This window comes from Balaenoptera musculus, chromosome 2 (assembly GCF_009873245.2).
Source record: "Balaenoptera musculus isolate JJ_BM4_2016_0621 chromosome 2, mBalMus1.pri.v3, whole genome shotgun sequence".
NCBI lineage: Eukaryota > Metazoa > Chordata > Mammalia > Artiodactyla > Balaenopteridae > Balaenoptera > Balaenoptera musculus.
In genome coordinates this window covers 62,011,924-62,039,569 of record NC_045786.1, presented here as the reverse complement: position 1 = coordinate 62,039,569, position 27,646 = coordinate 62,011,924, and the positions used below count along the sequence as shown (strand labels likewise).

Below are 27,646 nucleotides of genomic sequence, written 5' to 3'. Positions count from 1 at the left end.
GTGAACCCTAATGTAAACGATGGACTCTGCGTGATGATGACATGTGAATGTAGGCTCACTGACTGTTGCAAACGCCCCACTCTGGGGCAGGGGATGTTGATGGGGGAGGCTCTGGGTGTGGAGGGCAGGGGCTACATGGGGCTCTACATTCTGCTCACCTGTGCTGTGAGCCTAAAACTGCCCTAAAAAGTAGTCTATTAAAAAAAATTATTCTGAAATACCACTTTTTACCTGTCAGATTGGCAAGAAAGCATGTTTTTAATCACATTCCAGTGGCAAGGATATGAGGAAACAAGCACTTGTAGAGAATTCTAGTGAAAGTAAACTGGTACAGTGCTCATGGATGAGAATACTGCAATATCAAACTTACAAATGCTTTTTGTGCCCCAATCTAGCAATTCTACTTCTGAGAACTTATCATACTCATGTACCTGCTCATGGGCAAAATAAACTCATGTACAAAGTTACTTGCTGCAGCGCTGTATGGTACAGCAAAGGGCAGAGAGCCAAATGCCCAGCTTTGGTTGGAGTTAAAGACACGGGATGCACCACACGCTTCTTCTAACCACGTGATGACAAAGAGGAGATCTCCAAAACGCATCCAGTGAAAAAAAGCAAAGTGTACAACAGTGTATGCAGTATGCTATGCTATCTTTGGAGGTAAAAAGGGATGAAAAAATAAGGCTATATTCCCATATTTGCTTATATATGTACACAATAACTCTGGAGGGATCAGGTGAAACTAGTAAAGAGGTTACTAACAGTGGATACAGGGGGCAGGAGGAAGCGAGACTTCACTGTATATCTTTTAATATTCTTTGAGTTTTGAATCACATGAATATATTACCCATTAAAGAGGTTAAATAACAATAAAATGAAAGGTTAACTAACCTGCCTAAGTTCACAAAGCTAGCGAGCGGCAAAGCTGGCATTCCAACCCTGGTTTCCAAAGTCTGTGCTCTTAAGCGTCACACTCTTGGATTTATCTGATCATTGCTACTGTCCAAAGGCTGAACACCTCAGGGCCTGATGGTGAGGGAGTGAAGCATCCCCCCAAACTTCCTTTCTCTGAACTTCTTGAAGTTCAACTGAAAGCACCCAAGTTGGGCTTTCAGTTTTCTCCTTTGAGTTCTGCTGCAAAAGGCATTCACTTCCAACTTCCCCATTCCAGAAGGAGAAACACGCCCCAAGAACCCATCAGTAACACCGCCATATTCCTAATCTAGTAGGAGATCCTGTTCCAGCACAGTCCTGGCTCCTGGACTTGGATCTCATGGACCCAGGTCTGAGTGAGACAACACCCACACCTCAGTGACCCCCGCGTGCTGCCCGTGGGTTACCTGATGCACAATGCTGCTCATGAGCTCCCTGTTGGTCATGCTGGCCAGCTCCAGGTGAACTGGAATACCCGTGGGGATGTCAGAAATGGAGGTCATGACCTGCAGAGACAAGAGGAGAGCACTGCCATCAGAAACAGAAGGAAGTCAGGCAAGAGGGAAGGAACAGGTCCCGAGAGGCAGTGCATCCTCATGAAAGCTCCCGGCCACGTGGGCGGCCACAGACACTGTGGACAAGGGAGGCTTTTCCCACCAGGGAAAACCAGGCTCTGCAGAGAAGCACTGGGGTTAAGGACTCAGAGCGCACAAGGAACTGCCCCTGCACGTTCACGCAGCCAGCCTCTTCCTGGGGACCTAAACCGAGCAGTCAGCTTCAACTGCGGTGTGAATCTGCAGCACAGCTGATGTGAATGAGATGATACAGAAAACATAAAGGACACAAACTACAAACACTGCAGTTTGCAGCCACGTTCAGTTTAGCACGGGAAGCAGAGGCTCAGGCAAGACGATGTTCTGATCTGTCCTACGCAAGATGCTGCCCGTGCCTGAGAGGACCCCATGAGGAGCCTCGCTGGAGCGGGAGGCAGGCTTCTCGGCTGCCACGACACGTCCCGGGAGGCCAGGACCCAGGGCAAGGCAGCGCAAGCTGCAGAGGCCAAGGGAGGCAGGGATCTGAAGGAAAACACTAGCTGCAATCTGTGAAATTCCGTAACAGTGCTATTACCTCCAAGAGTCTCTTCCTCTGGAACTCCTTGCTTTGTCCCTCCATCATGTGCAATCCAGAGAGGACCACCAGGTCTGGCTGAAACTCCTCCAGGCTAGACACAAACACCTCCAGCATATTCATGGCCCCGTTGGAGAGGTCGTGGGAGAAGATGAATCGGTTGGCATGGGGAGCTTTTAACTGGCCCCACTCCTCCCCTAGAAAAGCCCAGTCAACACAATGGGAAGAAAAGGAAGAGGCTTTAAGTCTCCTAGCTGTGCGGGGGCTGGCGGGGGCCTCACTAGAGCCTTGGCTCTGGGCAGGCTGGCCTCTGGCTGAGGGGACTCTGGCTGCCATGGCCTAAGGGAAGCATGGTGCCGCAGCCAGGAGGATGGTGGTCAGAAAGAAACAAACCCAAAACCCCAACCCCAGCCCCACAAAAACACAGAAACACAGCACGGGTGCTGTGTGCCTTTGTCAAGGAGCTGGCAAGTAGCTCCCCTTGAGTCCCAGGGAAGCTCTCCTGTCCAAACACAGGGCGCCTGTGTCCCCCCCAGTCGCAGAGCACAACTTCCAAACACCGGTGCACAGTGGGCACCATGCGGGTCCCCGAACGTAGGACATGCTGCCTTTCCCAAAGCACCTTCCACCTCACAATAACGCCCCAGCACCTGTCATTCAGCTGGGACCTAAGGAGGCTGGAATGACTGTACCTCCTCCTCCCTGCCGCCCACTGGTGGTTCCTGGGCACTTGATCCGGAAGCTAAGAGTATCTGGCTACTCTAGCCTCCCGTGAGCGAGCTGCTTGGGAATAACAGTTGGAATAATGAATAATGAATAAAAGACTAAGTTCAAGTGTTACTACCTCCCGAAAGGGTTGCCAACCGCTCCAGCCTGAGGTGCACTCTCGCTGCTTTGAGGGTCCACAGAGATTTTCCTTTACATGGTTTGGTGATTCATCACTTTGCTTTGAGTCCTCTCTTCTACTATGTTAACTAGTACTCAAACCTGTGTCATTACTTCACTTTTCGCAGGTTTGTGCCCCATCCCACCCAACACCGTACGTCCCTGATTCCCACAGCCTGGTCACAGTCCCCTGCACAGAGTGCCCACTCAGCGTTCACTAATCTGATTCAAGCAGAGGGAGGCCAGACCCTCCCCGGTGGCGTCTTGGGCGGGGGGAGGAGCTGGGAGTCTGTGTGCAGCTACAGGAGTGCCCCTTGGCACCAGCCAGGAGGCCGCATCTCGGGTGGAACCTAGTTTTTAATGTGCAGGTGGCAGGGCCCCACCCCTGGAGACCCGGATGTGCAGTCAGGTGGGGAACTACCAACTGAGAGCCCCCAGCTGCCAAGCACTTGAGGGGAGTGCGCTAGTGCCCGAGTCCTAGGGGAGGGGGGCAGTGGGGGGTGGAGAGGCCTCCCCAAGCTCACTCGGTGCCATCCCATGCGCATCCCACATTCCTCTCCTTAAAGTCTTGAAAATCTCAAAACTCAGCCTGAGGCAGTGCCTTAGAGGCCATGTCCCCCGAGCACCAGGAGGAGCAGTCACCCCCAGCCTGGCGCGCTGCCCGAGACTGGGGGGGGCAAGGATTTGTGACCTAGGGTTACACAGCTCTCCCTCCACGCAAAGGACCGGTCCCATTTACAAAATCAAAGTCCATATGCTGAAACCTAGTCTTCCGTTGGTTTTATCATTTACTGGTTATTCCTTCAGAAAATTTTTCCCCACGGCAGCCACCCCAGCAGAGGGTCTCCTCACGCTGCCGGCTGATGTGCCCCCGGTCAGCGCCCTGCTTCCTGCTTCCTCCGCTGGGCCTCTGCCAACAGCAGCCCCGCCTCCCTGCAGAGTGCGCGTGGGGGGAGGGGCGGGGCTGACTCTAGAGCGGGTGTCAAGGCGGGGAAAACCCATCCTTCCTTTGCTCTGAGTTAGTTCACCTTTACCGAATCCATTCCTCTGAAAAACACTTCATACGTGGGTCATTTGTATAACAGGAAAGAAAACATCACCTATTTCCTAAAACCTGATGCAATGGTTATACTTGTTAAAACACCATGTTCCTTTCTTAACTCCTGGCCCATGCTTTATTATTTGTCCAAACAAAATACCCAATGGTGATCCACAGAGCTGACAGCAGCATTCCAACTCTGCTTCATCTCTGAAGACCCAACGCAGGGACGGCCTCCCCTAGGAAGCCTTTCCGAACTCTGCCACCTCCAAGCAGACTCGATTACAGTACCTCCTTCCCTGGGCCACCAGTGGGCCTTACTATAGGGCTTGGCACGTAACTGTGCAATCATTTATTCAAGACTCCACCTTCTGTAGGGAAATGTGGACTGAGGGTAGGGCCTGTGTCTTCTTCTATCATCATATTTCTACTGCTTCACACCACACGCAGCATATAGCCACGTGACCGAATCAGCAAAAGAACGCACGAGGAAGAGAACAGAACGATGACTCCAATGTCCATGACACAAAAGATGCGGGTATGAATTCTAAACGGACACTTCCCCAACTAACAAGACGCTGTACAATGGGAAAAACACACAACATGAGTGTTCTCCACGAGGAGAGACCTGGAACTGCCACTCAGAGTGAAACTGCAAAGAAGCACTATCTAACTCAACCTAGGAGAGAAGAGCCACATGGCATTCAAAACAAAATAATTTCCTCAGGGAAAAAGTGAGAGAGGCAAAAATAAACAGGCTTCCGCAAGGCAAAGACAAGGAGGGATGTGAGAGCTGTTCGTTGGCGGTTTCCACAGGACGCAGGACTGACTGATGGAGCGGCCCGAAAAGCAAAATGACTGAAACGTAGACAGGGTGAGCCCGTAATAATATTCAACGCCCCTCTTTTCTCACTAAGCTTTGAATTTATTCCCTTAAGTGATCCCTTCTCTCAATTTATGATCTTGCCCTTCAGTCAGTAAGTCAGCAAAACCTATGCAATGACTCACTGGATCCCCAGCCCAAAGCCTGAAAATAAGCTTCTCTGGAAAGGTCTGGTAGGAGAGAAGGAAAAAAAAGTTGACAAATCCCCTCTGGGAATTTATTCATTTAGGTTAGAGAGAAGCAGCGGATGGATTTCTGTTAAGAGAGCTGACCTGAGGGCTGCTAGACTAGGTTTCCTCCATGGGCCGATGAAAATGTAACTTTACCTAAAGTTGAATGGAAGGCCACTGCTTTGTACTAAGAAATAAGGCATTGAAAAGAAAAACTGAAATGGGAAGCTTGTAAACCCAAGGATGGAGACAACCTCCTTTCAAGATAAGCTGTGCTGTCTTCTGAACCACATACAAGGCACAGCTGTCAAATACAACAGCAAAGTCTTGGTGAAGAAACTAGTCTCTCTACTCTGTAGTCACCAGGGAAAATGACAGGCACAGGGACCAGAAAGGTCCCAAGTTCATGATGTGAGCGCCAGCAGAGCGGACATGAGACGAATCTGGAACTGGCAGCGGCAGCAGCGCCTCAAAGGCATACCTTCAGCTCTTCTAGATCCTTCCAGTCAACAGACTTGCTCACGCCTTTCATTTGAGCAGCTCGCTCCATACCACTACCTTCAGGCAGTAAGAGCCATCATTCTGATTTCCCACTGAGAGAAACTCAAAAACTGTGCAAATGGGAACTGCTCACTCCAACATCTTGTCTCTAATATTCTGACCCTGCCCTTCCTAACTCCCTCATTCTAGTAAGCACCCAAAAGAGAACCAGAAACAAGAAACAATTCTTTTTTTTTTGTACTTGGCGGAAGGCATAATTTTTAAGATACACTATATTTTGTGTCTTATATTAAAGTCAATTACTCTAGTAGGTGAGGTTCTCTTAATCGTCTGACTTGGAAGCAGTTCACTGATGCATATTAAGCAAGTACTGCTTTAAGGTACCAATTAGTCTGTTTAGATGCTTGAATCTTTAATGTGAATTAATAATGTGTTGAATCAGAAATTCAAGAGTCTGAGTTTTGAGCAGGGAAAATACACGGAATCAAATAAACAAAATTAGAATACGTTCAGGTATTTAGGATTCTCTCAGAAATCAGATCTGTAGTCTGTATAACACACAAAATCTACTGGGGGTGGGTAGGGTGGGATGGGGTGGATTTGGAGTTATAAACATTGGAACATTATGTAATGGGAAATAATATGTGTTGTTATATACAAAACACTTCCACTTACGCACCCAAGGGAAAATAAAATGCTTCACAGGAAGTTTGCCAGAGGCCTGGTATTAACCCTAAGCAGCTTGGAACAGCTGACCAGAAAGCGCTAGGGCAGAACCCAGCACAGAGCTCAGCCGATGTTACCTGCCCTTCTCTCTTCTTAGTAATAAAGAAAAACTTTATATATATGTGTTTAACACATTTTCATTTTTATTCAAGATGCTTGCTTTCCTACAGCCTGATATCTCTTGGGTTCAGATCAATTACATTTGCAGACCTGGGAATTTTCTTCAGTGCTGTAATACTCTATATCACTCTCCCTTGAGACAATGGTCAGTATCAACTCAGTAGAACCAGGGGCCAGGAAGCTTTTGGTAAGGCAAGAACAGGATCCTGCCAATTTACAAAGATAAATGTCTAGCACAGTGATGCCCCCATCTGACAACACACAGCCCTCTGACCAGGTTTACACCATTACTTACTCATTTCCTCTTACCTGCCTGATACTCTAAAATGAGGTGGAACTCATCCACTTCCTGCAGTGACTCTGGTGGAACAAATACATTGTCATCAAGAAGTTCATGCAGCTTTGGACCAACCGGACCACAAAGAAGAACCTGGAGACAAGCAATACGAAGTCTATCAGGAGATCTGTCCCTTGTCCCATGGAATCTGTTCAGTAAGGTACATCCAGAAATTCTATGCATTTCAACAAAACACTGGATTCCAAATCCAATTTTGAAAGCTTTTGGTTTGGAGGTACAGACTAGAAGAGCTACTACCAGGGCCTGGGGGCTATAGACACAACGTACCCAGAAATGAGAGGCTGACAAAAGACCCATGTCACACATGTTACACAGGTACCTATGCTGCTGCTGAATCCCATGCACCCTATTAGGGACTGAATGTGTCTGGCCTCCCCATCCCCACCCCAAGTTCCCATGTCGAAGTCTAATTGCCAATGTGATGATATCTGGATAGGGTTTTCAGGAGGTAAATGAGGTCATATGGGTGGGTTCCTAATTCAGTAGGATTGGTGGCCTTATAAGAAAAGGAAAAGAGAGAGAGAGATCTCTCTCCACCACACCTGTTAAAGAAAGGCCATGTGAGGACACACAAGTCGGTGGCTGTCTGCAAGCCAGAAAGAGAGCTCTCATCAGAAACCAAACCCTGCTGGAACTGTGATCTTGGGTTTTCCAGCCTCCAGAACTGTGAGAAAATAATTTCTGTTGTTTAAGCAACCCGGTCTATGGCATTTTGTCATCAGGGCAGCCTGAGCAGACTAAGACACACTGTACCTCACTTTCTCTCTTTTCTTAACTGACTCACATCCTGTGTAGGCAAACAGATACAGGATGTTGTCTGCTCAAAACTGCCAGATGAAAACAACTGTTTGAATTTACACAGTATAGAAAAGAACCACAATAATCAACCAGCTGACCTAATTTGTGGGATCAGGCTCCCTACTATACTTAGCTGCTTTGTGAACAAGATAGCCTTCCAAATAGAAGAATTAAAGAGCACCTCGATTGGGCTTCCCTGGTGGTGCAGTGGTTGAGAATCTGCCTACTGATGCAGGGGGCACGGGTTCGAGCCCTGGTCTGAGAAGATCCCACATGCCACGGAGCAACTGGGCCCGTGAGCCACAATTACTGAGCCTGCGCGTCTGGAGCCTGTTCTCCGCAACAAGAGAGGCCGCGATAGTGAGAGGCCCACGTACCACGATGAAGAGTGGCCCCCACTTGCCGCAGCTGGGGGAAGCCCTCGCACAGAAACGAAGACCCAACACAGACAAAAATAAATAAATAAATAAATTAAATTAAATTAAATTAAAAAAAGATAGCATCATGTAATGGCAATTCTATAAATCTGGGTTTTTGTAAGTGATTTCAATGGAAGACCTGTCTCAAAAGAAATTAAGAAATAAAAGTCTGGAATAAATCTCTTCAAAACTCATTGCAAATAAAATCCTCTTAACCTACAACAGTAACATATTAAAGCTCAGAGTATCCTAAAAAAAAAAAAAAAAAAAGAGCACCTCGATTCAGAAAGTATGGGGGGAGGTGCGCTGCAACTTTTTAAAAACCTTTTCTTCAACTCCAACCTGGGCCTCTTCCTGGCTTTTCCTTCTAGAAGCCACGTCACACCTGCTGCTGTTTCTGCCATGCCAGCTCTGGCCCCACTCATGACCAGGTTAACAGACTCAAAGCCCCTGAACCATGAGGGCCTGGACCAGGATTCGAAGGAAAGTCCTCAAAGATGATTGTCACCATTTCAGATCTGATATGCCCCATCCAGAAGCTTCCAAAGGCATTTTTACTTGCTAATTAACTGCTTGTTTGTACACAGGCATTTTCATGCATCTAAGAAATCCCAGCTTCTGGGTGAAAATACACTTCCCTCTCGACACATGCTCGCTATTTGCCAATTCTGAAAAGTCTTGCCCCTATAATTTTATTTCTTTTCTCTAATTCTTGGCTAGAACTTCAGCTTCCAAGATGAGATAACAAGGGCCAGATTTACCCTCCTGCCTGAAACAACAACAAAACAGATAAAATTTATGAAACAATGGTTTTCAAAACATTTAGGCACTGGGCAACAAAGGACAGTGATCCCTAACAAACAGAAAAAAACTGAGTAAGCCCTACAGATCCTGCTGCAATTTAGCCTGAAAGAGTTTCCAGATATACAAAATCTGAAGGAATTAATCACCAGCAGATCTGCACTACAGGAAATAGGAAATCCTTTAGGCAGAAGGAAAATGATACCAGATGGAAATACTGATCTAAACAAAGGAATGAAGAACGCCAGGAATGGTAACTCTGGATAAGTATATAAGATCTTTTTATTATTTAAATGTCTTTAAAAGATAATTAACTGTTTGAAGAAAAATATTAACAGCATAGAATGAGATTTATAGCCTATCTAGAAGTAAATATATGGCAATAATAGTATAAAGACTGGAGGGGAGAAATGGAAGTACACTATTTTAAAGTTCTTACGTTCTATCTGGTGGTTTAATAATATCACTTGAAAGCAGACTGTGATAAACTAAAAATGTACATTATAAACCCTAAAGCAACCACTAAAGACAAGTAGCAAGGTGTCAGATTTAAACCTATCTGATATAGCAACAATCATATTAAATGTAAATGGTCTAAACACCCCAAATAAAAGACAGAGAATGTCAAAGTGTATTAAAAAGCAAGCCCCAACTATATGCTGCCTACAAGAAACACATTTTAAATATAAAGACACAAATAGGTTAAAAGCAGAAGGATGGAAAAAGATATATCATAACACGATTCAAAGCTGGAATGGCTATTTTAATCAAAATAAATTACACAGCAAAGAATATTATGAAATTATTTTCTTTATCCCTGGTAATGATAAAAGGGTCAATTTGTGGAGGGATGTAACAATTCTAAAGAGTTATGCATCTAATAACACCTTAAAAATACATGAAGCAAAAAGTTACAGAACTGCAAGGGAAATAGACAAGTCCATAAGTATAGCTGAAGATGTCAATACCCCTCTCTCGATAGTATTAGATAAATCAAGTGGACTGAAAATCATTAAGAATATAGAAGACTTGAACAACATTATCAACCAACTTGGCCTAACTGACATTTATATATAGAACACTCCACTCCAAAACAGAAAAATATGTACTTTTCAAGTGTACATTGAACTTCACCAAGATAGACTATATTCTAGGTCATAAAAAAGTCTCAATAAATTTAATAGGAATCAGAGAAGCACATTCTCTGATCACAATGGAATTAAAATAGAAATCAATAACAGAAAGATATCTGGAAACCCTCCCAATATTTAGAAACTAAATAACACACTTCTAAGTAGTCCATAGACAGTCCATTAAATACCTCATCTCAAGAAATCAAAGGGAAATCAGAAAGCATTTGAACTGAATGAAAATAAAAACAAAAAGTATCAAAATCTGTGGGATACAGCTAAAACAGTACTTAAGGGGAAGTTTATAGCACTAAACACCCTCTACCAGAAAACAAAGGTCTCAAATCTGTGACCTCAGCTACTACCTTAATAAACCAGAAAAAGAAAGTTAAATTCAAAGCAAACAGAAACCAATGAAATAGAAAAGAGAAAAATACAGGAAAAAAAAAAAATCAGTAGAACTGAAAGCTCATTGTTTGTTGAAAAGATCAATAAAATTGATAAACCTATAGCCAAACTTATCAAGGAAAAGAAAAAATGAAAAAGACATAAATTACCAGTATCAGGAAAGAGAGAGAACATCACTACAGATGCTACAGATCTTAAAGGAATAAGGGAACATTATGACTAACTTTATGCCAATAAATTCAACAACTTAGATGAAATGGACAAATTTCTTGAAAGGTAAAACTACCAAAGCTCACTCAAGAAATAAAAAATCAGAATTTCTCTTTATCTATTAAATCGAAATTGTTAAAAACCTTCCCGTATCAAAAACTTCAGGTCTAGAGGGCTTCACTGGTGAACTCTACAAACATGTAAGGAGGATGTGATACCAATTCTACACAAACTCTTTTTTAAAAAAACTGAAATACTTCCCGATTCATTCTATAAGGTCAGTATTACTCTGATACTAAAACCAGACAGATATACAAGAAGAGAAAAATACAGACCAATATCCCTCAGGGAAATTGATATAAAAATTTTAAACAAAATTTTAGTAAATTGAATCCAACGATATATAAAAAGGGTAATACATCAGAAGCAAGTGAGGTTTATTCTGGGGATACATGGTTGGTTTAACATTTGAAAATCAATGTAATAACCATATACCAAAGTAAAAAACAAAAACCACACGATCGTCTCAAAAGATGCAGAAGCAGCATTTGACAAGATCCAACATCTACTTCTAATTCTTGGCTACATTCCAAAATATATTCCATAAAGACACTGTTCTCTTCTGCAATCTGGCTTCTATTTCACCATTCCACTGAATTTACCTTTACTATATTCACCAGGGTCTATTTCTGAGACAACATAGCTTGGCTGTAAAGAGCATGGACGCTGGAGCTGGACTACTTGGGTTCAAATCCCAGCTCTACTCCTTACTAGGTATGTGACCTTGAACAGTTTTAACTTCTCCATGCCTCATTTTTTCTATCTACAAAATGGGGATAATAATAGACTTCCCTTATGGGGCACTGTGAGGATCAAATGAGTTAATTTAATGTAAAGCACTTAAGACAGTGCCTGGCATACAGTAAGAACTACGCAAGTGTTAACGATTATTATTGCCTTTGGAAAATACCTAATCCTTAATCTGCGGTCGTTCTCAGATGATCACTTGGTCCATGTCGAGAAGCATTTCAGCAAGTTAAATTGAATCTCTCTGAGAGAGCAGTATAGGGTGGTGAGGTCATGGCAGAGCCTAGTGTTTGTATCCTGGCTCCATCATTTACTAGCTAGGTGAGCCTATGCACATTACTTAATCTCTTACATTACTTAACGTCTCTGGATCGCCTATCTTTTAAACAGTGATAATACCTTAACTTCATCAGATTGTTGTGAGGACTGAGTAAGAGATATCCCTTTTCTTTCCTCAATCTTTTACCAAGGCCAGACTTTTTTTTTTTTTTTTAAATTAATTTTATTTTTGGCTGTGTTGGGTCTTCGTTTCTGTGCCAGGGCTTTCTCTAGTTGCGGCAAGCGGGGGCCACTCTTCATCGTGGTGCGCAGGCCTCTCACTATCGCGGCCTCTCTTGCTGCGGAGCACAGGCTCCAGACGCGCAGGCTCAGCAATTGTGGCGCACAGGCTCAGTTGCTCCGCAGCACGTGGGATCTTCCCAGACCAGGGCTCGAACCCGTGTCCCCTGCATTGGCAGGCAGACTCTCAACCACTGCGCCACCAGGGAAGCCCTTTTTTCTTTTTTTAAAAATCAGAATGCTTTCCAGTCGGGCTGGTCTCAGGCCCAGCTTCTCCAGAGACCAACAGCAAATACTGGTCCCAGACGAGGGCAATATTGAAAGGTCAATCTAACCCAGGACTTCCAGGGCCAGAATTACTTCTCAGGGTCAAGAGAGCGGCCTTTTATGGACCCATACAAATGCCCAGGATTCTGATGGAAAGGGCCTGGGTTCTCTCTAATTAGTTTATGACTGATCTTTTCTTCTCTTCCATCCATTAGCTGGTAATACTTCTGAAGGTCAGCCCTGTAATTTCTAATTTTCTCTGTTTGGGAATTAATTACTATCTATAAAGATAATGACTATTTTTAAAAAAATTTCCCACACCCTAATATTTGATGAAAACTTTAATTCTTACTAAAATGTGAATGTTCACACTTTAATATGCTCTCCACATCTAAGCCCATCCATCCCTCGGTGTACAGTGTGGCTCCATATGAATTTTTTCCCCTCAAACTGTTGAACATTTATCTGAATTTTGGGGCCCATCTCTGGGCTTCTGATTCTGTGCCCCTGAGAACTGTTTATGGTTTCCTTTCTCTGTCGTCAGTAGCCACGTCTATTCTGCACTTCTCAAGTTCACTTACTCTAGAATCATCTTTGTTAAACCTATCTTCTTTGTCCCCATATACGATCTAGCATCAAGTGATTCCATTTTAGTAGGCTTTAGATAGGCTTCTCCTCTTCTGGCTACCCTATCCAAACCTCAATTATTTTACAGCAAGACAGCAGCAATAACCTCCTTGCTGTCTTTCCCCCTCAGACCTATTCCACTTGTAGCAAAAGAACTTCTTACTCAGATGTTATTTTGAACATAGCAGTAATTTTTAATTCTACTTAAACCAAATGGCTTAAGACTTGAAGACATGTCCCTACTGACCCCCATCTAGTGGCCTTCATTTTTCAACACTCTGGATCCAGGCTCACAGAACAGCCAATTACGTCTTCTCTCATCACTGTACAATTCCCAGCCTCAGGCACTGACTCCAGAGCCCATGTGCTCTTAACCATTACATGATAAGGTACTCAAGAACATGGACTCTGGGGTCCTAGGTTAGAACTGTTCTATTTCTTTTCTTTCTTTCTTTTTTTAAATATTAATTAATTAATTTATTTTTGGCTGCATTGGGTCTTTGTTGCTGCGCGCGGGCTCTCTCTAGTTGCGGTGAGCGGGGGCTACTCTTCGTTGCGGTGTGCGGGCTTCTCATCGTGGTGGCTTCTGTTGTTGCGGAGCACAGGCTCTAGGCGTGTGGGCTTCACTAGTTGTGGCATGCGGGCTCAGTAGTTGTGGCGCACGGGCTTAGTTGCTCCGTGGCATGTGGGATCTTCCCAGACCAGGGATTGAACCCATGTCCCCTGCATTGGCAGGCGGATTCTTAACCACTGCGCCACCAGGGAAGTCCCTGTTCTATTTCTTATTAGCTATGAACTTCCCTATGCCTCAAGCTTCATGTGGAAAGCAAGACAATAGCAGTACCAGCACGAGTACCAACTAGCCTTACAGGTTGTTGCAGGGATTAAATGAGGTAATCCACATCAAACACTAGAAACAACGTCAGGCACACAGTAAGCACTCAGAAAGCATTAGCTACCACTCCTCTCCTTCCACTAGTATATTCCTAACAAGAGCCCCAGGGTCTGGCACAAGCTGAATCAAGGAACAGACAGAGACTCATTCTTACTCCTAAAATTACTTAAACACTAGTGAAGGACACAGGTTTTAATCTGGGAATTTGACTTACCTTTAAATCTGCGTTGGCTGCAAATTTCTGTCCAATTAAAGCTGCATTTCCTCCTACGTAGTGCTATAAGACAGTTCAAGGTTATTAGACAGTATTTTAGCATAACTATGTTACCCAAGCTTAATAATGTTTTGATTTATTGAATTAATTTACAGTCCATTTTTTTCCAAAAAAAATTCATGGTGACTTTGTAAGTACACACAGATGAGGTTAATAAAAACATTAACCCCATAGGTTAATAGACAATGAGTTATAAGGAAAGGTGGAAAAAACAAATTGCTACGCTTGGAAATTAGTATAATTGCCTTAACTGTAGATCAAATTTGGCCTTGAGCTTCCAGGCAACTGGAACAGATAAGGAAACAAAAGGAAATATGACAAGCATGGATAGAGCTTATCTTCAGCACTGCAACCCTTCTAAAATGAGTATATGACTATGACAGTCTCCTCCTGAAAATCAATCAATAAATACTACAGTGAACTAAAATCCAACTCAATTTTTTTTAATCAAAGCATAGTTGATATATAATATTTTTTAAATTACAAGTGTACAACATAGTGGTTCACAATTTTTGGAAGTTATACCCCATTTATAGTTATTATAAAACATTTTCTAGGGCTTCCCTGGTGGCGCAGTGGTTGAGAGTCTGCCTGCCAATGCAGGGGACACGGGTTCGAGCTCTGGTCTGGGAGGATCCCACATGCCGCGGAGCAGCTGGGCCCGTGAGCCACAATTACTGAGCCTGCGCGTCTGGAGCCTGTGCTCCGCAACAAGAGAGGCCGCGATAGTGAGAGGCCCGCGCATTGCGATGAAGGGTGGCCCCCGCTTGCCACAACTAGAGAAAGCCCTTGCAGAGAAACGAAGACCCAACACAGCCATAAAAATAAATAAAATAAAATAAAATAAAATAAAATAAAATAAAATAAAGAGAAATAAGACATCCATCATTGGAAGCCTAGCAAATATACCCTATCCTAAGGATCCTGTTATAACGCTTAGCAACTTTGTGGCTTTCAATATCCCAACTTTAGAAAAAAAAAAAAAAAATTTCTATATTCCCCATGTTGTACAATATATCCTTGCAGCTTATTTTATACCTAATAGTTTGTACCTATGAATCCCTTACCCCTTTACTGCCCCTTCCCCATTTCCCTCTCCCCACTGGTAACCACTAGTTTGTTGTCTTTATCTGTGAGTCTGTTTTTTTTGTTATATTCACTAGTTTGTTGTATTTTTTGATTCCACATATAAGTGATATCATACAGTATTTGTCTTTCTCTGTCTGACTTTATTTCATTTAGCATAATACCCTCCAAGTCCATTCATGTTTCTGCAAATGGCAAAACTGCATTCTTTTTTATGGCTGAGTAATATTCCATCTCTCTCACACTCACACACACACTGTATCTTCATCTGTTCATCTACTGATGGACACTAAGGTTGCTTCCTTATCTTGGCCATTGTAAATAATGCTGCTATGAACATTGGGGTGCATGTGTCTTTCCGAATCAGTTTTAAAATCCAACTCTTAAGTGAGACACACACGCCTTTCTTTATCTGTCCCCTGCTTTCCTTTCTACTTGCATCTCCCGCCCTCCCTTCCGTACCACGCCTGCAGCTCTCCAAGTCTGCCTTCCTCCCTGTCTCTGTGCCTTTGGCACATGTTGCTTTCTTTGACTAGGATGCCTCCCCATTCTCATTCATTGGTAAGTCCCTGATCACTTTTCAAGTATCAGCTGCAGCATCACCTCTTCTGCAATGCCTTGTCTCCCTTTTCCCATGGCCACCTCCGCCTCCACAACCCCCCTTCCAGACAGGATTACAGATCCCTTGCTACTCGCCACTCCTATACTCAGAACAAACCTCCATTACAGTCCTTGTCCGCTTGGGCTAATGTCATCTGGGGGCATGTCTAGCTCTTTCAGGGCAAGGACTGTCTTCTTACAATAAGTGCTCAGTAAACGTTTGTTGCTAGATTTTGAGAAAGGAAGAAACACACTGATGCATCAGGAAACATAAGAGCTTTCCTGGGAGTAAATTCTAAAGGTAACAGACTCTAATAGAGGACAATGTTTTCTCCTAAACACCACACCTCTCAGCTGAGGACCTAGAGCAGGAGAGCAGATAATTCAAGGCTAGTATTCCATTGTGCTGAGGACGGATTCATGTGTTTTGGAAACCTGACAAGTAGGAGATACAGTGGATGCTCTATTATGAAAGTTGAGAAATCTCATCCACAGCCTTGCCTGGGAGGAATGCTACCACCTCACCTTCCTAGTCCCCAGTCCCACGCAGAGGCACAGAATAAGTAACTCAACTCTGCATGCTAGACATCACTTTCAGCCCAACCAAGGTTTGTGCTGACCGATCACTGGATTCAGGCGGGACAGTAATGGCTTACTATAGAAAAATTTAAAACTTCCTATGATATACAGGCTGAAATTTGGCCTTTTAACATGTTAACCTTAATTTTTTATTTACTATGGTGGCTAGAAGAATTTACTAAAAATCTTGGGTGAAACATTAAGATTCCATGAAGTGGATTTTAGAGTTTTCATATAATAGTTACTATTAACTGCTGTTTATCAGTCAATCTGCCTTATAGTTTAAGGGAGTTTGACAAGGCACCAAATGAAGTGTCACACTAGTGGAAGATAAATAACACATTTTAGGTTTTACAATGTTAAGAAATAATTTAGATGATGTAAAAGCTAGATAAAATTTCTGTAGAAAAAAATGTTTGCATTATGAAACAAAAGGCAGAAGAAACTAGAATAGAAAGCAAATTGGTGGTTTAAATACTACAGTCTCAAAGACTTTTAAGCAGTAGACTTGCCATCTTTTTAGAACTATCAATATTCTTTCATAAAAGATAAGAATCTTGGGAGTTCCCTGGTGGTCTAGTGGTTAGGATTCGGTTGGGGAACACTGAGATCCCCCAAGCTGCGCTGTGCAGACAGAAAGGAAAAAAAAAAAAAAAAAAAAAGATCAGACTCTCACTACCAAACTCAGCTGTCAAAATGATTGTAACTGAAGTTTTAATAGCTTGCTGTTTTCTTTAGAAACTCAGCTGGGTAATGCCCATGCCCATTTCTAATGTTCAAATGGGTGGCTTCAAAGGGAAAAAAAACTTTAAAATCTTAATAGTTATCAAAATAAGTGGTCATAAAGAATGGTCTATGAAAGGTACCAATCAAAAATGGCATTAAGAGCTCCCCCTGTGAGAAGTACACCCAGACTGGGGTGATGGGCCAACGGAAGATTTTAGGTAAGAAAATTTGGGCGTGAGACGCGGTGGGGTGGAGAGATGCTTAAACAAACAACCAACCAAAACTTGCCGGTAAGAGGTGTGAGGGCAGGTGCAGCAGCAGGTGTGCGAGCCTTGAGGAAGTGTCTGGACCATGCAGGCCCCAGGGCTTTGTTTATGATCACCAGGTGGGCTTGGGGAGCTCTAAGTTCTATCTCTGAGAGGCTCTACCCTGTAGAACAATGGCTCTCAGAACAAGGTGTTCAGAACCACAGCATCAACACAACTAGGAAACTAGCTGGAAGGGTAAATTCTTGGGTCCACCCCACAGACACTGAATCAGAACTCTGGAAGTGCGGCCCAGGAATCTGTGTTTCAATATCCCTCCAAGTGATTCTGATGCACACTCAGGTCGGAGAGCCACCGAACTAGGCCAGTGGTTCTCAGCCAGGGTGATTTTGCATCCCTCCTCTCCCTGACCCTGGAAACATTTGACCATGTCAGGAGACATTTTTAACTGTCACAACTGGGGAAGAGGAGGAGTGAGACTGTCATCTACTGGGTGGAGGCCAGAGATGCTGCTAAACACCTAAAAATGTGCAGGACAAACCCCACAAGGGAGAATTCTCTAGCCCTAAACATCAACAGTGCTGAGGATGAGAAAACTTGCTCTGGACCAGCAGAGCAGAGGTAAGGACCCAGCTCCCTCGTTCCCAGGCAAAGGCTAGAACTCTTTCTCTGTGGGTTTGGCCTTGTTTTGCTTAGGAAGGACTCAGCCATATTAAGATTACTGCAAGTTATCAGCCAAGCGACACCCAAACAAGTTTGGAGTAGATATCTTTCCTACCGTAAACCTGAATAACACGAAAAAAGAGCAATTTAATGGATAACCCAGAACCAAAATTTCAGTAAATATGCTTCATAAACGCTGGCTGAATTGAACTGACTAGAAACAGCAGAGTTAAAGGAAGGTCAGATACAGTTTTCGAAAAAGAGAAAAACATTGTAGAACTGGATTCCTAACAATTACCCTCTTAGGGCAAACTGGAGAAAAAAGTTGCTTGGTTGCTTTTAGAAACCACACAAACAAGCTGTCTTTCCCCACCCTAACTTAATTTACCACTGGCAAACAGACCTGGGCTCCTGGGAACTCTGATGCAATCTGGGCGATGTTATGGAAAGTTTCCTTATCACTGAAGAAGCGTTCAGCAGCTGCTCCCTTCCCCATGAAGTGAACGAAGGCTTCTTCTAGATCATTCCTCGAATGCAGCTCAGTGTGATCTTTCCCATTCCCAGGATTCAGGCCAAGTGCCTGCAAGAGCTTCACCCCTGACAGCACTACATCCACACATGCATTGACTCTGGAAGGAAGGAAGAAAGAGACAGTGTGAAAGAAACAGAAGCACTGGGGCAACTACTTTGCATTTAACAACAGGGAAATGTTTCAGAGGCCTGTATTCAAACAAAAAAACAGATGAAGTGGATTTGAAACCTGAATTGGAAAGTAAATAGCATATGGCAGAAGGAGGATTACTTTATCTGGATGTATGTCTTAGGATCAGAACACAGGACTCTTGGCAACAGTTTGGCAAACTTTTACACTAGTTACAAAGAGAGAAGACAGGTGCTCAGCATTTCAGAACAAAGTATCATGATAACACAAATTTAGCATTTTTGAGAAAATGGTGGCAGAACCAAACTGTCTGGATTCACCTTGGCTGTGTGATGTGGGCAAGTCACTTTTAATTTCTCTTTGTCTCAGTTTCCTCATCTATAAAATGGTGTAATATGAGTATTTAACTCATAGAGCTGTTGTGAAGATTAAGTTAATAAATGCTTAGGAACACTGCTTGCTGCAGAGTAAGCAAAATAAAAGTTTTGGTCAAAATCCACCTTCCCCCGAAAGATATATTAGGATGGTGGTAAAATACACTAAATACCTAAATGTCTAAATACTCCCAGTTGAAATTCTTAGAGCTGAGTGGTGCCTTAAAGACTGAAGTGCACCTGCAGCCTGTAACAAATCATCACTTGGCAGGTGTTCACTGGACCCACCCATGAACTTTAAAGGCTGATAAGAAGCCAGTGCGACATCACTTGGTTGGTGCTACAGAAATTATAAAGTACATATAAGGCTGTCTGGCATGGCCCCTCCTGTGTGTGCATGGAAAAGTTCTGGCTTACATTTTCAGTGTTTCTTTGCTAAAAGTCATCCCTTAAAAGAGAAGTTCCAGGGCTTCCCTGGTGGCGCAGTGGTTGAGAAACTGCCTGCTAATGCAGGGGACACGGGTTCGAGCCCTGGTCTGGGAGGATCCCACATGCCGCGGAGCAGCTGGGCCCGTGAGCCACAATTACTGAGCCTGCGTGTCTGGAGCCTGTGCTCCGCAGCAAGAGAGGCCACGATAGTGAGAGGCCCGCGCACCATGATGAAGAGTGGCCCCCACTTGCCGTAACTAGAGAACGCCCTCGCACAGAAACGAAGACCCAACACCACCAAAAATAAATAAATAAATAAATAAATAAATTTAAAATATTTAAAAAAAAAAAAAGAGAGAAGTTCCAAACACTTTGGGTAGCTAAATGAGGTCTTCCTGCCCCACCACAGGCACCTTTATTCCTGCCTCTGCCATCCCTGCCAGTGGGGCTGGATGACTAACTGAAACAGCTTCTGGTGACAAGGCTGTGCTTCCAGGTTAATTCCGAGTAGCTTTGAAACCAGAAGGTAAACTCATCACTAAAGAAGGCCCGATGGATTGGATTTTAGTGTATAATATATAACTACAGTGTTTCCCTTCCAGTCTCCTTTAAAAATCTGTTGATCAAATCATTAATGGTGGCCAACTCTAAGATGAGGAACGAGATGGTGGTAAGGGAGAGGAATTTTCTTTTTCATCAGATATATTTCTAATTTTTACAAGCATACATTACTCTTAGAACCTAATAACAATTTTTAAAAGGTTCTGACGTGGGCTAGATATTATTTACATCACTCAAGGAAGGTTTACAAGGGCAAGGAAGAAACACATCCGTCCTCACGACGCAAAACTGATTGCATACTCATCATAAAGATTCTTTTATTAATTCTTCCCCTATGAATCCCATGTTTTTGAAAAGGTTTTTGCCTACCGCACAGCATTTAAATACTCAAATGTTTTTATTCCTTTAAAGTCAAACACACATATAATTACTCTGTTCAACTGGAAAAGCATAATCTAAAAGTGAGTATACTTTTCAGCACATAAAACACGTTGACATGCATGTGGCAGGTTCTTAATGATACATTTAAAACATAATCCTTTCACTGCCTCACATAATAATGAACCAACACACCTTGTAAACTGGTCTCAACCCCACCTCACACGAAGTGTCCTTTATTTCTACTGGATGCAACGTTAGATGTCTGAAGGGTAGAATCTTAACAGGAATACAGGCATCCCTGGCTCTCAGACTCCAATAGGCTCCCAACGTTCAGACAGTGAGAGTTTGGATAGCGTGAGACACCCATTCCCACCAAGCAGTCCTACCTAGAAAATGTATCCAAATGGATTTGGGTCCTGAGTCTGGACAGCAAAAGTTCAGATACTGAGGGATATGCCCATATTTGGAAATAACGACTTCAAAATCAACTTCAATAAACACATCACCTCCGTACCTAGTTGTGCTGAGACTTTAAATAGAGTTTGATTCTTTAAAGGTGAGAATGGAGGAAGCTGCACTTACAGGAAAACAAAACTGAAAGGAACAATGTTCAGCACATTTTGCAGCACAACACAAAACCCAACTGAACAAATTTTGAGTTAAAACAATGTAACTATCATAGGAACATTTTCTATCCCCCACCTAATCATGTCATGAATACTAAAGGAAAGAATCTTAGAGAGGAAAAAATTTACTTGGTAGCTTTTTAAAGTAAAAAAATCACTGAACACTACTATGTGCCAGATAGTAAACAGAGTACGCTTAGGTGTGCTTTCTAGTTATATTTTATAATACTTCAACCAGAACAAGAATCTTTCTCTGCACTTCAACAGCATACTAAAATGTAAACAAGCACGTTACCTAAGGTGCTTTCTTATCGGGGAAAATTAAAGGGCGGGGGGGGGGGAGGTAAAAAAAACCAGAAGACAAAATTATGCTCATTTGACACTTAGGCAGAATTTCACAGCTCAATAAGAAATGTATAAAAGATTACAATGTGAGTTTTGAGAAAACACAGACACAGATGAAACAACTGGAAGATAAAGTGAGGCAACAGATGCTGAATGCCTGAACAAGTGGCTGTGCTAGCAGAGAGGATGCTGGGAGCCAGGGCTGCCAGGCATAGTATCAGAGACTTGGGGGTGGGGTGGGAATGAGGGACAGTTTCTTCTGGATCATAAATTCCTTAAAGACAAGGATGGTGGTCCTTACCACCTCTCTTCTGTTTTACTGTCTGTAAATCGTTTCCTAAGGTTCTTTCTAGCTTTCACACTCTACCTGAGATATTATGAGAGTTAATCATAATCGCTGTAAGATACAGAACCGTAGAGAAGAGAAATTCAAGACGCAGGAACAGTGGTCCTTGGGCCACACCCTGGATGGTGCTCTGGACAGAGAAAGAAGGCAGGCATTTTCAGACAGACCACGCCAATCCGCAAAACGTTCTAAGATAGGGAAGTAGTCATCACTGCTTGCAGCTGAGAAAAGTGAGGCTGGGGGTCAACTAACATTCCAAAGGCCATGACTGGAGAAGCCTAAATTCAAACCCAGATTTATCTGATACTGAAACCCACAGGGAGCGTACACAAGCAAAGATGTAGACAAAGGGATTAACCTTGTGTCTGGACACAACAGGAATGCTGATCCAGTTAGGAGAGTTTCAACAGGGGAGAAGAGCTAGACAGCTTTCAAAGGTCAGGGTGAAGCCAGGAAAGGGAGAATGAATGCTAGGATGAGGGGTTCATCATTCACCCAATGAACCTTAGGACCAGGGCCCGACTCTGAAGCAGGGGAGGGAGCACATGCTTTATAAAGATGTGGCAGTGGGCTCGCCATTGACCATCTTCTTGAAACCTCTCCTATCATTTATTTCCCTGGTCCCTTCCCACCTGCCCCTTACATGGATGGCAGGGACTCCCCGAATCCCACCCTTGCCATTTACCTTCCCTTCTTTCTCTTCCTGGGTGATATGGTCCAGTCTCTGGCCCCAGCCTAAGTGCTGGAGTCTCCAAGGTCTGCAACCCTGCTCCTCAACTACAGCCTCTGGCTGTCAGCAGCTGAGGGCCCAGCTTCCTCTAAAATTCCACAGGAATGTACATTTCCCCTCCTCTGAAATCAAAATGGTTACCTTCCACCACAAACTTGTTCCTTTTTCTTAATCTCTTCGTGGCAACAACGTGGCACGAATGTGGAGCCAGGAATGGGTTTAGGCTGCACCTCGGGCATTCGACAGTTGTGTGATCCTGGGCAAATCAGTATTTCCAAGCCCCAGTTTACTCCCTGTGAAAGCTGGATGACAATCTCTGTATCTGCCTGCATAAGGTTGTTGTAAGATCCCCAGTATTAAGATCCTGTCATTTTTGATGTCTCTATTTACTGTACAACACCCAAACTCTTCTCAAATCTCACCTGTTGAAAACCATTGCCAAACAAGAAAAAGCTCTATGGACTCTTAACTAGCGTCAGAGTCTCAAGACTTTCCTTTCTATGAGTCATATCAAATTGTGTGTCTTGACTGAGTATGTGAAAGAGAGTGAATATGTGTGTGTGTGTGTTTGTGTGTGTGTGTGTATTCTCCTGAAAGATCAAACTACAACACACACACACCTGCCAAATGAGATTCTGGTACCAGTACTGCACCCACCTACTCCTTGTACATTCCCATCTTTAGGCTGAAAATCTGGGTAATGAGAAATGCTGGTAACAATGGATGTCTGTTACCCACAAAAATAGCGTGAAGCAGTCAAACAGGTTACAACCACAGCTCAAATTCACATTCCACTGGTTAGTCTCTGCAAAGAACTTAGCATCATTTACCTGCTTATAAGCCTTTATGGCTTTCCCATCACCTACCCTGATACAAAAGGCTCCTTTCAGCATCATCGCTTGACATCCCTCTACCATAAGGTCCTTGCCCTAAATACAGGGCCAACTTGCTGTTCACAAACAAGCCAAATACCTTTTCACATTTGGTCCTCTCTGCCTAGATGGGCTTATTCTCCCATCTTTTTGTGGAGAAATTCCATTTCTTCTCCAGGGCCTGGCCCTTGCAAGTCACTGTAGCAGAATATGTTTTCCAAGATGGCCACAAGATGTCCCATCCCACATGTTCTTTTTACAATGTGCCGCTCACATTCCCCCCATCCAGGTGTGTTCTATGTCCCCTCCCCTTAAAACCATTTGGACCTGAGACTATGATAGAAGCAACACTATGTGCTTCTAAGATTAGGTCACAAAAGGCATTAATGCTTCTGCCTGGTCCTCTTAGGGAATTCCCTCCCCTAACCCAGTCACCCTGCTGTGAAAAAGCTAAACAGCTAAATAGAGAAACCACCTGTAGGTGTTCAGGTGAAACCACAGCTGAGGCTGTAGCCGACAACAACAATCAACCCTTGAGATGATCCCAGTCTCAGCCATCATCTGCCTGAAACTGCACAAAACCCCAAATGAGAATTGCCTAGCCGAACCCAATCAAACCTCAGAATCATGAGAATAAAATGACCATTGTTTTAAGCTACTAAGTTCTGGGGTGATTTATGATGTAGCAATAGTAAATGGATTGTCACCTTCTCAGATGGAGCTTTTCCTGAAACCCCATCCTGGGAAAAATCAGTAATTCTTCTTTGGGACACAAGGCTACCTTGTTTCCACCACTAGTTCAGCAAAGCACTTTTCGTAATCATTACAAACAGCATTGTGTCACCTCACCGCCCCCCGCCCCCCATTCATATTGAAGCCCTAACCACAGATCGGACTGTATTTGGAGGTAGGAACTATTTAAGGAGGTTAACTGAGGTTAAATGAGGCCATTATCCAACAGGACTAGTGTCTGTTTAAAAAGAGGAAGAGACACCAGAAGTGCTCATGAATGGAGCAAAGGTCTAATGAGTACACAGCGAGAAGGCAGCCAGCCATCTGCAAGTCCTTAAGAGAGGACTCGCTCTCGGGCTATCAGCCTCTAGCACTGTGAGAAAATAAATGTCTGCTGTTTAAGCTACCCAGTCTGTGGTATCCTGTTACGGTAGCCCGAGCAGACTAACACAATAACGAATATATTTGTTTCCAACAAACGAGGCTGGGACCTTGCCTCATTCATCCCTGTATCCTCAGAACCTAGCACAGACCTGACACATACCATGCAGCTGACAAATATTTGTTGAATGAATGCTCACAAAACCAGGGAGGACAATTAAGAAGCTGAAAAGGATGCAGGTGAAAGGCCCTGAACTTGAAAGAAGAGGTAAAAGAGGATACATCTGAAGAAACGATAAATATGCTGATATAAAAAAATAGTAGCTAACGTTAGGTGTCTGCTCGTTAAAGCAGACACTATGCTAAATAACATGGATTATTTAATTGAATCTTCAGGATAACTCTGCTTTACCTTAACCTTTCTGGTCCCAATACTCACAGGAACTAGAGCAGTAGAAGGCCTGTTTTTGTGGTGAGGGCAAGATATTAAAGTCGAACTGAGACAAGAACTAAAATTCGTGTAAAGGGAATAATTACTTACACGCGGGAGGGGAATACAAAGAAAGGAGGCTCTGTGACTTGGGAGAACCCTAAATATGCAGTGTCACTGAAATCAGGGGAAGAAAAGAGTTTCAAGGAGAACGGTGTGCTTAACGCGTGGAAGGCTGCAAACAGTCGACAGAGAAGGTTAAAAGAAGCAGTTGAATGTGAAAATCAACACGGTTCCGGTGAGCTTTGAGAGAGAAGTTTCAGTAGAATGGTGGTCTCCAGACTACGGCATTTAAGGAAGCAGAAACAAGGCGTGAAGAAATAAACTCGGTAGCTAATGGCAGCGACCACACCTTCAAGTAGTTCAGAAGCAAGAGGGTGCCGCCAAAGTGCTAAGACCAACCATTGCTGACTACCAAAGAGCAGCTGCCAGAGAAGGAGGGCTTGGAATGGAGGAGGCTCGAATTATAAGGAGTCAGGCTGAGCGGGATTTGCAAGAGGCTATTCGGCTGGTTCTATGGAGATGAGAGAAGGGGGCTGGTCCTACCGAGACGAGAAGGGCGCAGGGGCCAGCCGACAGGAAAAAGCAGTCTGGTGAGTCCCTGCAGCAGTGACGAACGGGGCTCGTCCCAGACGTCCGACGCTTCTCGCCAAGGAGGCAGCGTGGACACCAGTGCCGAAGGGCCTCCCGGGGACCTCTGGGAACCCGTTTCCGCGCCGGCTCTACCTCCCAGCTCCCAAGCCGGCTGACCTCCGCCAAGGCGGCCCTCGGAGGCCCGGAGCGCCCGCACCTCCTGGAGAGGTCCAGAGAGGCAGGCTCCGCAGGCACTCACCCCACAGCCACGCGGCGCCAACGCCGGGCAGGCCGCACGATGAGCGCGTCCCAGGCAGCAGACAACCGGCCTTCAGGGGAGCCGGGTCCTGGGGGTGCGGGCGCGGGCGCAGGCCCCAGCTGCAGCGAGCTCCACAGCGAGCGCAGCGCCGACCCCGGCAGCTGCGGCTCCAGCAGGAAGACGCAGCCCACCGCTAGCGCCAGGAAGCCGGCGTACGCGGAGCCGCGCCACAGCGCCATACACACAGAGGTGTGCGAGCCGCTGAGCACAGCTCCTTTCGCGGTCCGCGCCTCTTCCGGGCTTAGCTCGTGCCGACGTCAACACGCGCGCCACGTCACGCCGGCGCGCCGCGGTCCCCCGGAGGGGCGGGGCGATGGACGTGGGAGAGGGGCGGAGAGCCCTCTTGCTTTGTCCAAGTCCTGGCTCTTGGGGGCGCTCGCGGTTCGGAGGCCCTGAGGGAGGTTGGACAAAGGCCGTAGGGCCTGTCCAGGCGCTGTACCCCTTCCGGGAACTCCATCCGTACCCCGAAATAGAGCGGCACGGATACGTTTGTTTTCCCAGTAGGATGAACCGGACGGATTTTGAAGAAGCGGGCAAACCTCATGTCAATCTTTGATCCAGTCGGTGTCCCCATTTGAGCTGGGCCTGCAGTTCCTCAGAGGGGCACAAATCACACTCCCCCTGTTTTAATCTGTCCCTCTGCCCGTCTGTCCATCCTCCACTGTTTTTTTTTTTTTTTTTAAGTAGAGGGAAGGATTTTTAATTAATTAATTAATTAATTTTTGGCCGTGTTGGGTCTTCGTTGCGTGCGAGGGCTTTCTCTAGTTGCGGCAAGCGGGGGCCACTCTTCATCGCGGTGCGCGGGCCTTTCACTATCGCGGCCTCTCTTGTTGCGGGGCACCAGACGCGCAGGCTCAGTAGTTGTGGCTCACGGGCCTAGTTGCTCCGCGGCATGTGGGATCTTCCCAGACCGGGGCTCGAACCCGTGTCTCCTGCATTGGCAGGCAGATTCTCAACCACTGCGCCACCAGGGAAGCCCCCCATCCTCCACTGTTAACTAAGCTCATCCTCTTTCACGCCCGGGGCTAGGCGCTCCCCCGAGGAATCAGATGGCAGCAGCGCTGCTGTGAGCCCTTGGGGCACCCGTGGCAAGAGGAATTCTATCCCTTTGGAGCGTGGCCGAGACCCGCAGCTGCTCGGGGCATTTGCCGAGACTGGGAGAGCCCGCAGTGATCGTCCTTGCTGGATGATCAGATTCAAACCTCAAAATAACCCTTTTGGGGGCGCTGTTCCCTTTAACAATCTCAGAAAACGCACAAATGCACACATTCTTGTGTACCACATAGGGGGGTTTTGGACCTGGGTTAAGAAACCCTCGTTTCTCCTCTTCTCCCTTGGTAATATGACTTAAACCCAGCAGGCCCTGTCTTCATTGTGACTCTTCTGTGTGTGAGCCTAGGTTGAGAGCCAGTGAAGCTAGACTTGCTGCCCACTCATTCTCAGCAGCCATCATGCCGGGTCTGGTCTTGTTCCTGGCCAGTTTCCATTTTTCCAGATCTGCAGGCTCCTGACTTTGGCTCTGTGTCTGATTTTCCACACTGCCCCTGACCTTTGGACTTGGCAGTGGATCTTATTTCTCTAGCTTTGATCTTGGGCATTAGGCTTCATTTCCCCCAGCCCCATATCACCAGCACTTCCCTATCCTGGTCATCTATCCTCTCCGGCTCACCCCACCCAGCCCACCCGACCATAGCATCGCTTTCAAAGGAGATGTTCACACAGGAAGAGATTTGGGCTACCACAGAAAAGAAAGAAAGCCAAGGAGCCAGTGAGATCTGTGTGAAGCTGTCTTCACTAGAGTTGCCTATCCCTTCTCTCTCCTCAGGGAGACGTGTCATTTAGTTCCCAGAGAAACTGCTCCCCCAGATGACCCCCAGTGAGCAGGTTTTCCTACCACCCCAGAAGTGACTGAAGCAGTACTTATCTCAAAAGCAGTGAATTCACTGGCTGGCCAGAGACCATTTCTCTC

At 44.9% G+C, this 27,646-nt stretch overlaps 1 protein-coding gene across 7 annotated transcripts in view; it reads right to left on the bottom strand.

The window, feature by feature from the left end:
• Positions 1-25,947, bottom strand: part of ADPGK (ADP dependent glucokinase) — a 37,353-nt gene extending 11,406 nt beyond the window's left edge. For 2 of the 7 annotated variants that reach the window (XM_036845202.1, XM_036845203.1), the window contains exons 1-6: positions 25,618-25,945; positions 18,261-18,486; positions 13,878-13,940; positions 6,695-6,815; positions 2,062-2,258; positions 1,341-1,439 (exon numbers count right to left, since the gene is read on the bottom strand). In XM_036845202.1, the coding sequence (XP_036701097.1) occupies positions 1,341-1,439; positions 2,062-2,258; positions 6,695-6,815; positions 13,878-13,940; positions 18,261-18,486; positions 25,618-25,856 (945 nt within the window). In that variant the 5' untranslated portion in view covers positions 25,857-25,945. Of the gene's footprint in view, positions 1-1,340; positions 1,440-2,061; positions 2,259-6,694; positions 6,816-13,877; positions 13,941-18,260; positions 18,487-25,331; positions 25,589-25,617 lie in introns of those variants that run through there. The other 5 variants (XM_036845206.1, XM_036845207.1, XM_036845205.1 and 2 more) reach the window with 4 other exon arrangements.
• Positions 25,948-27,646: the final 1,699 nt, after the last annotated feature.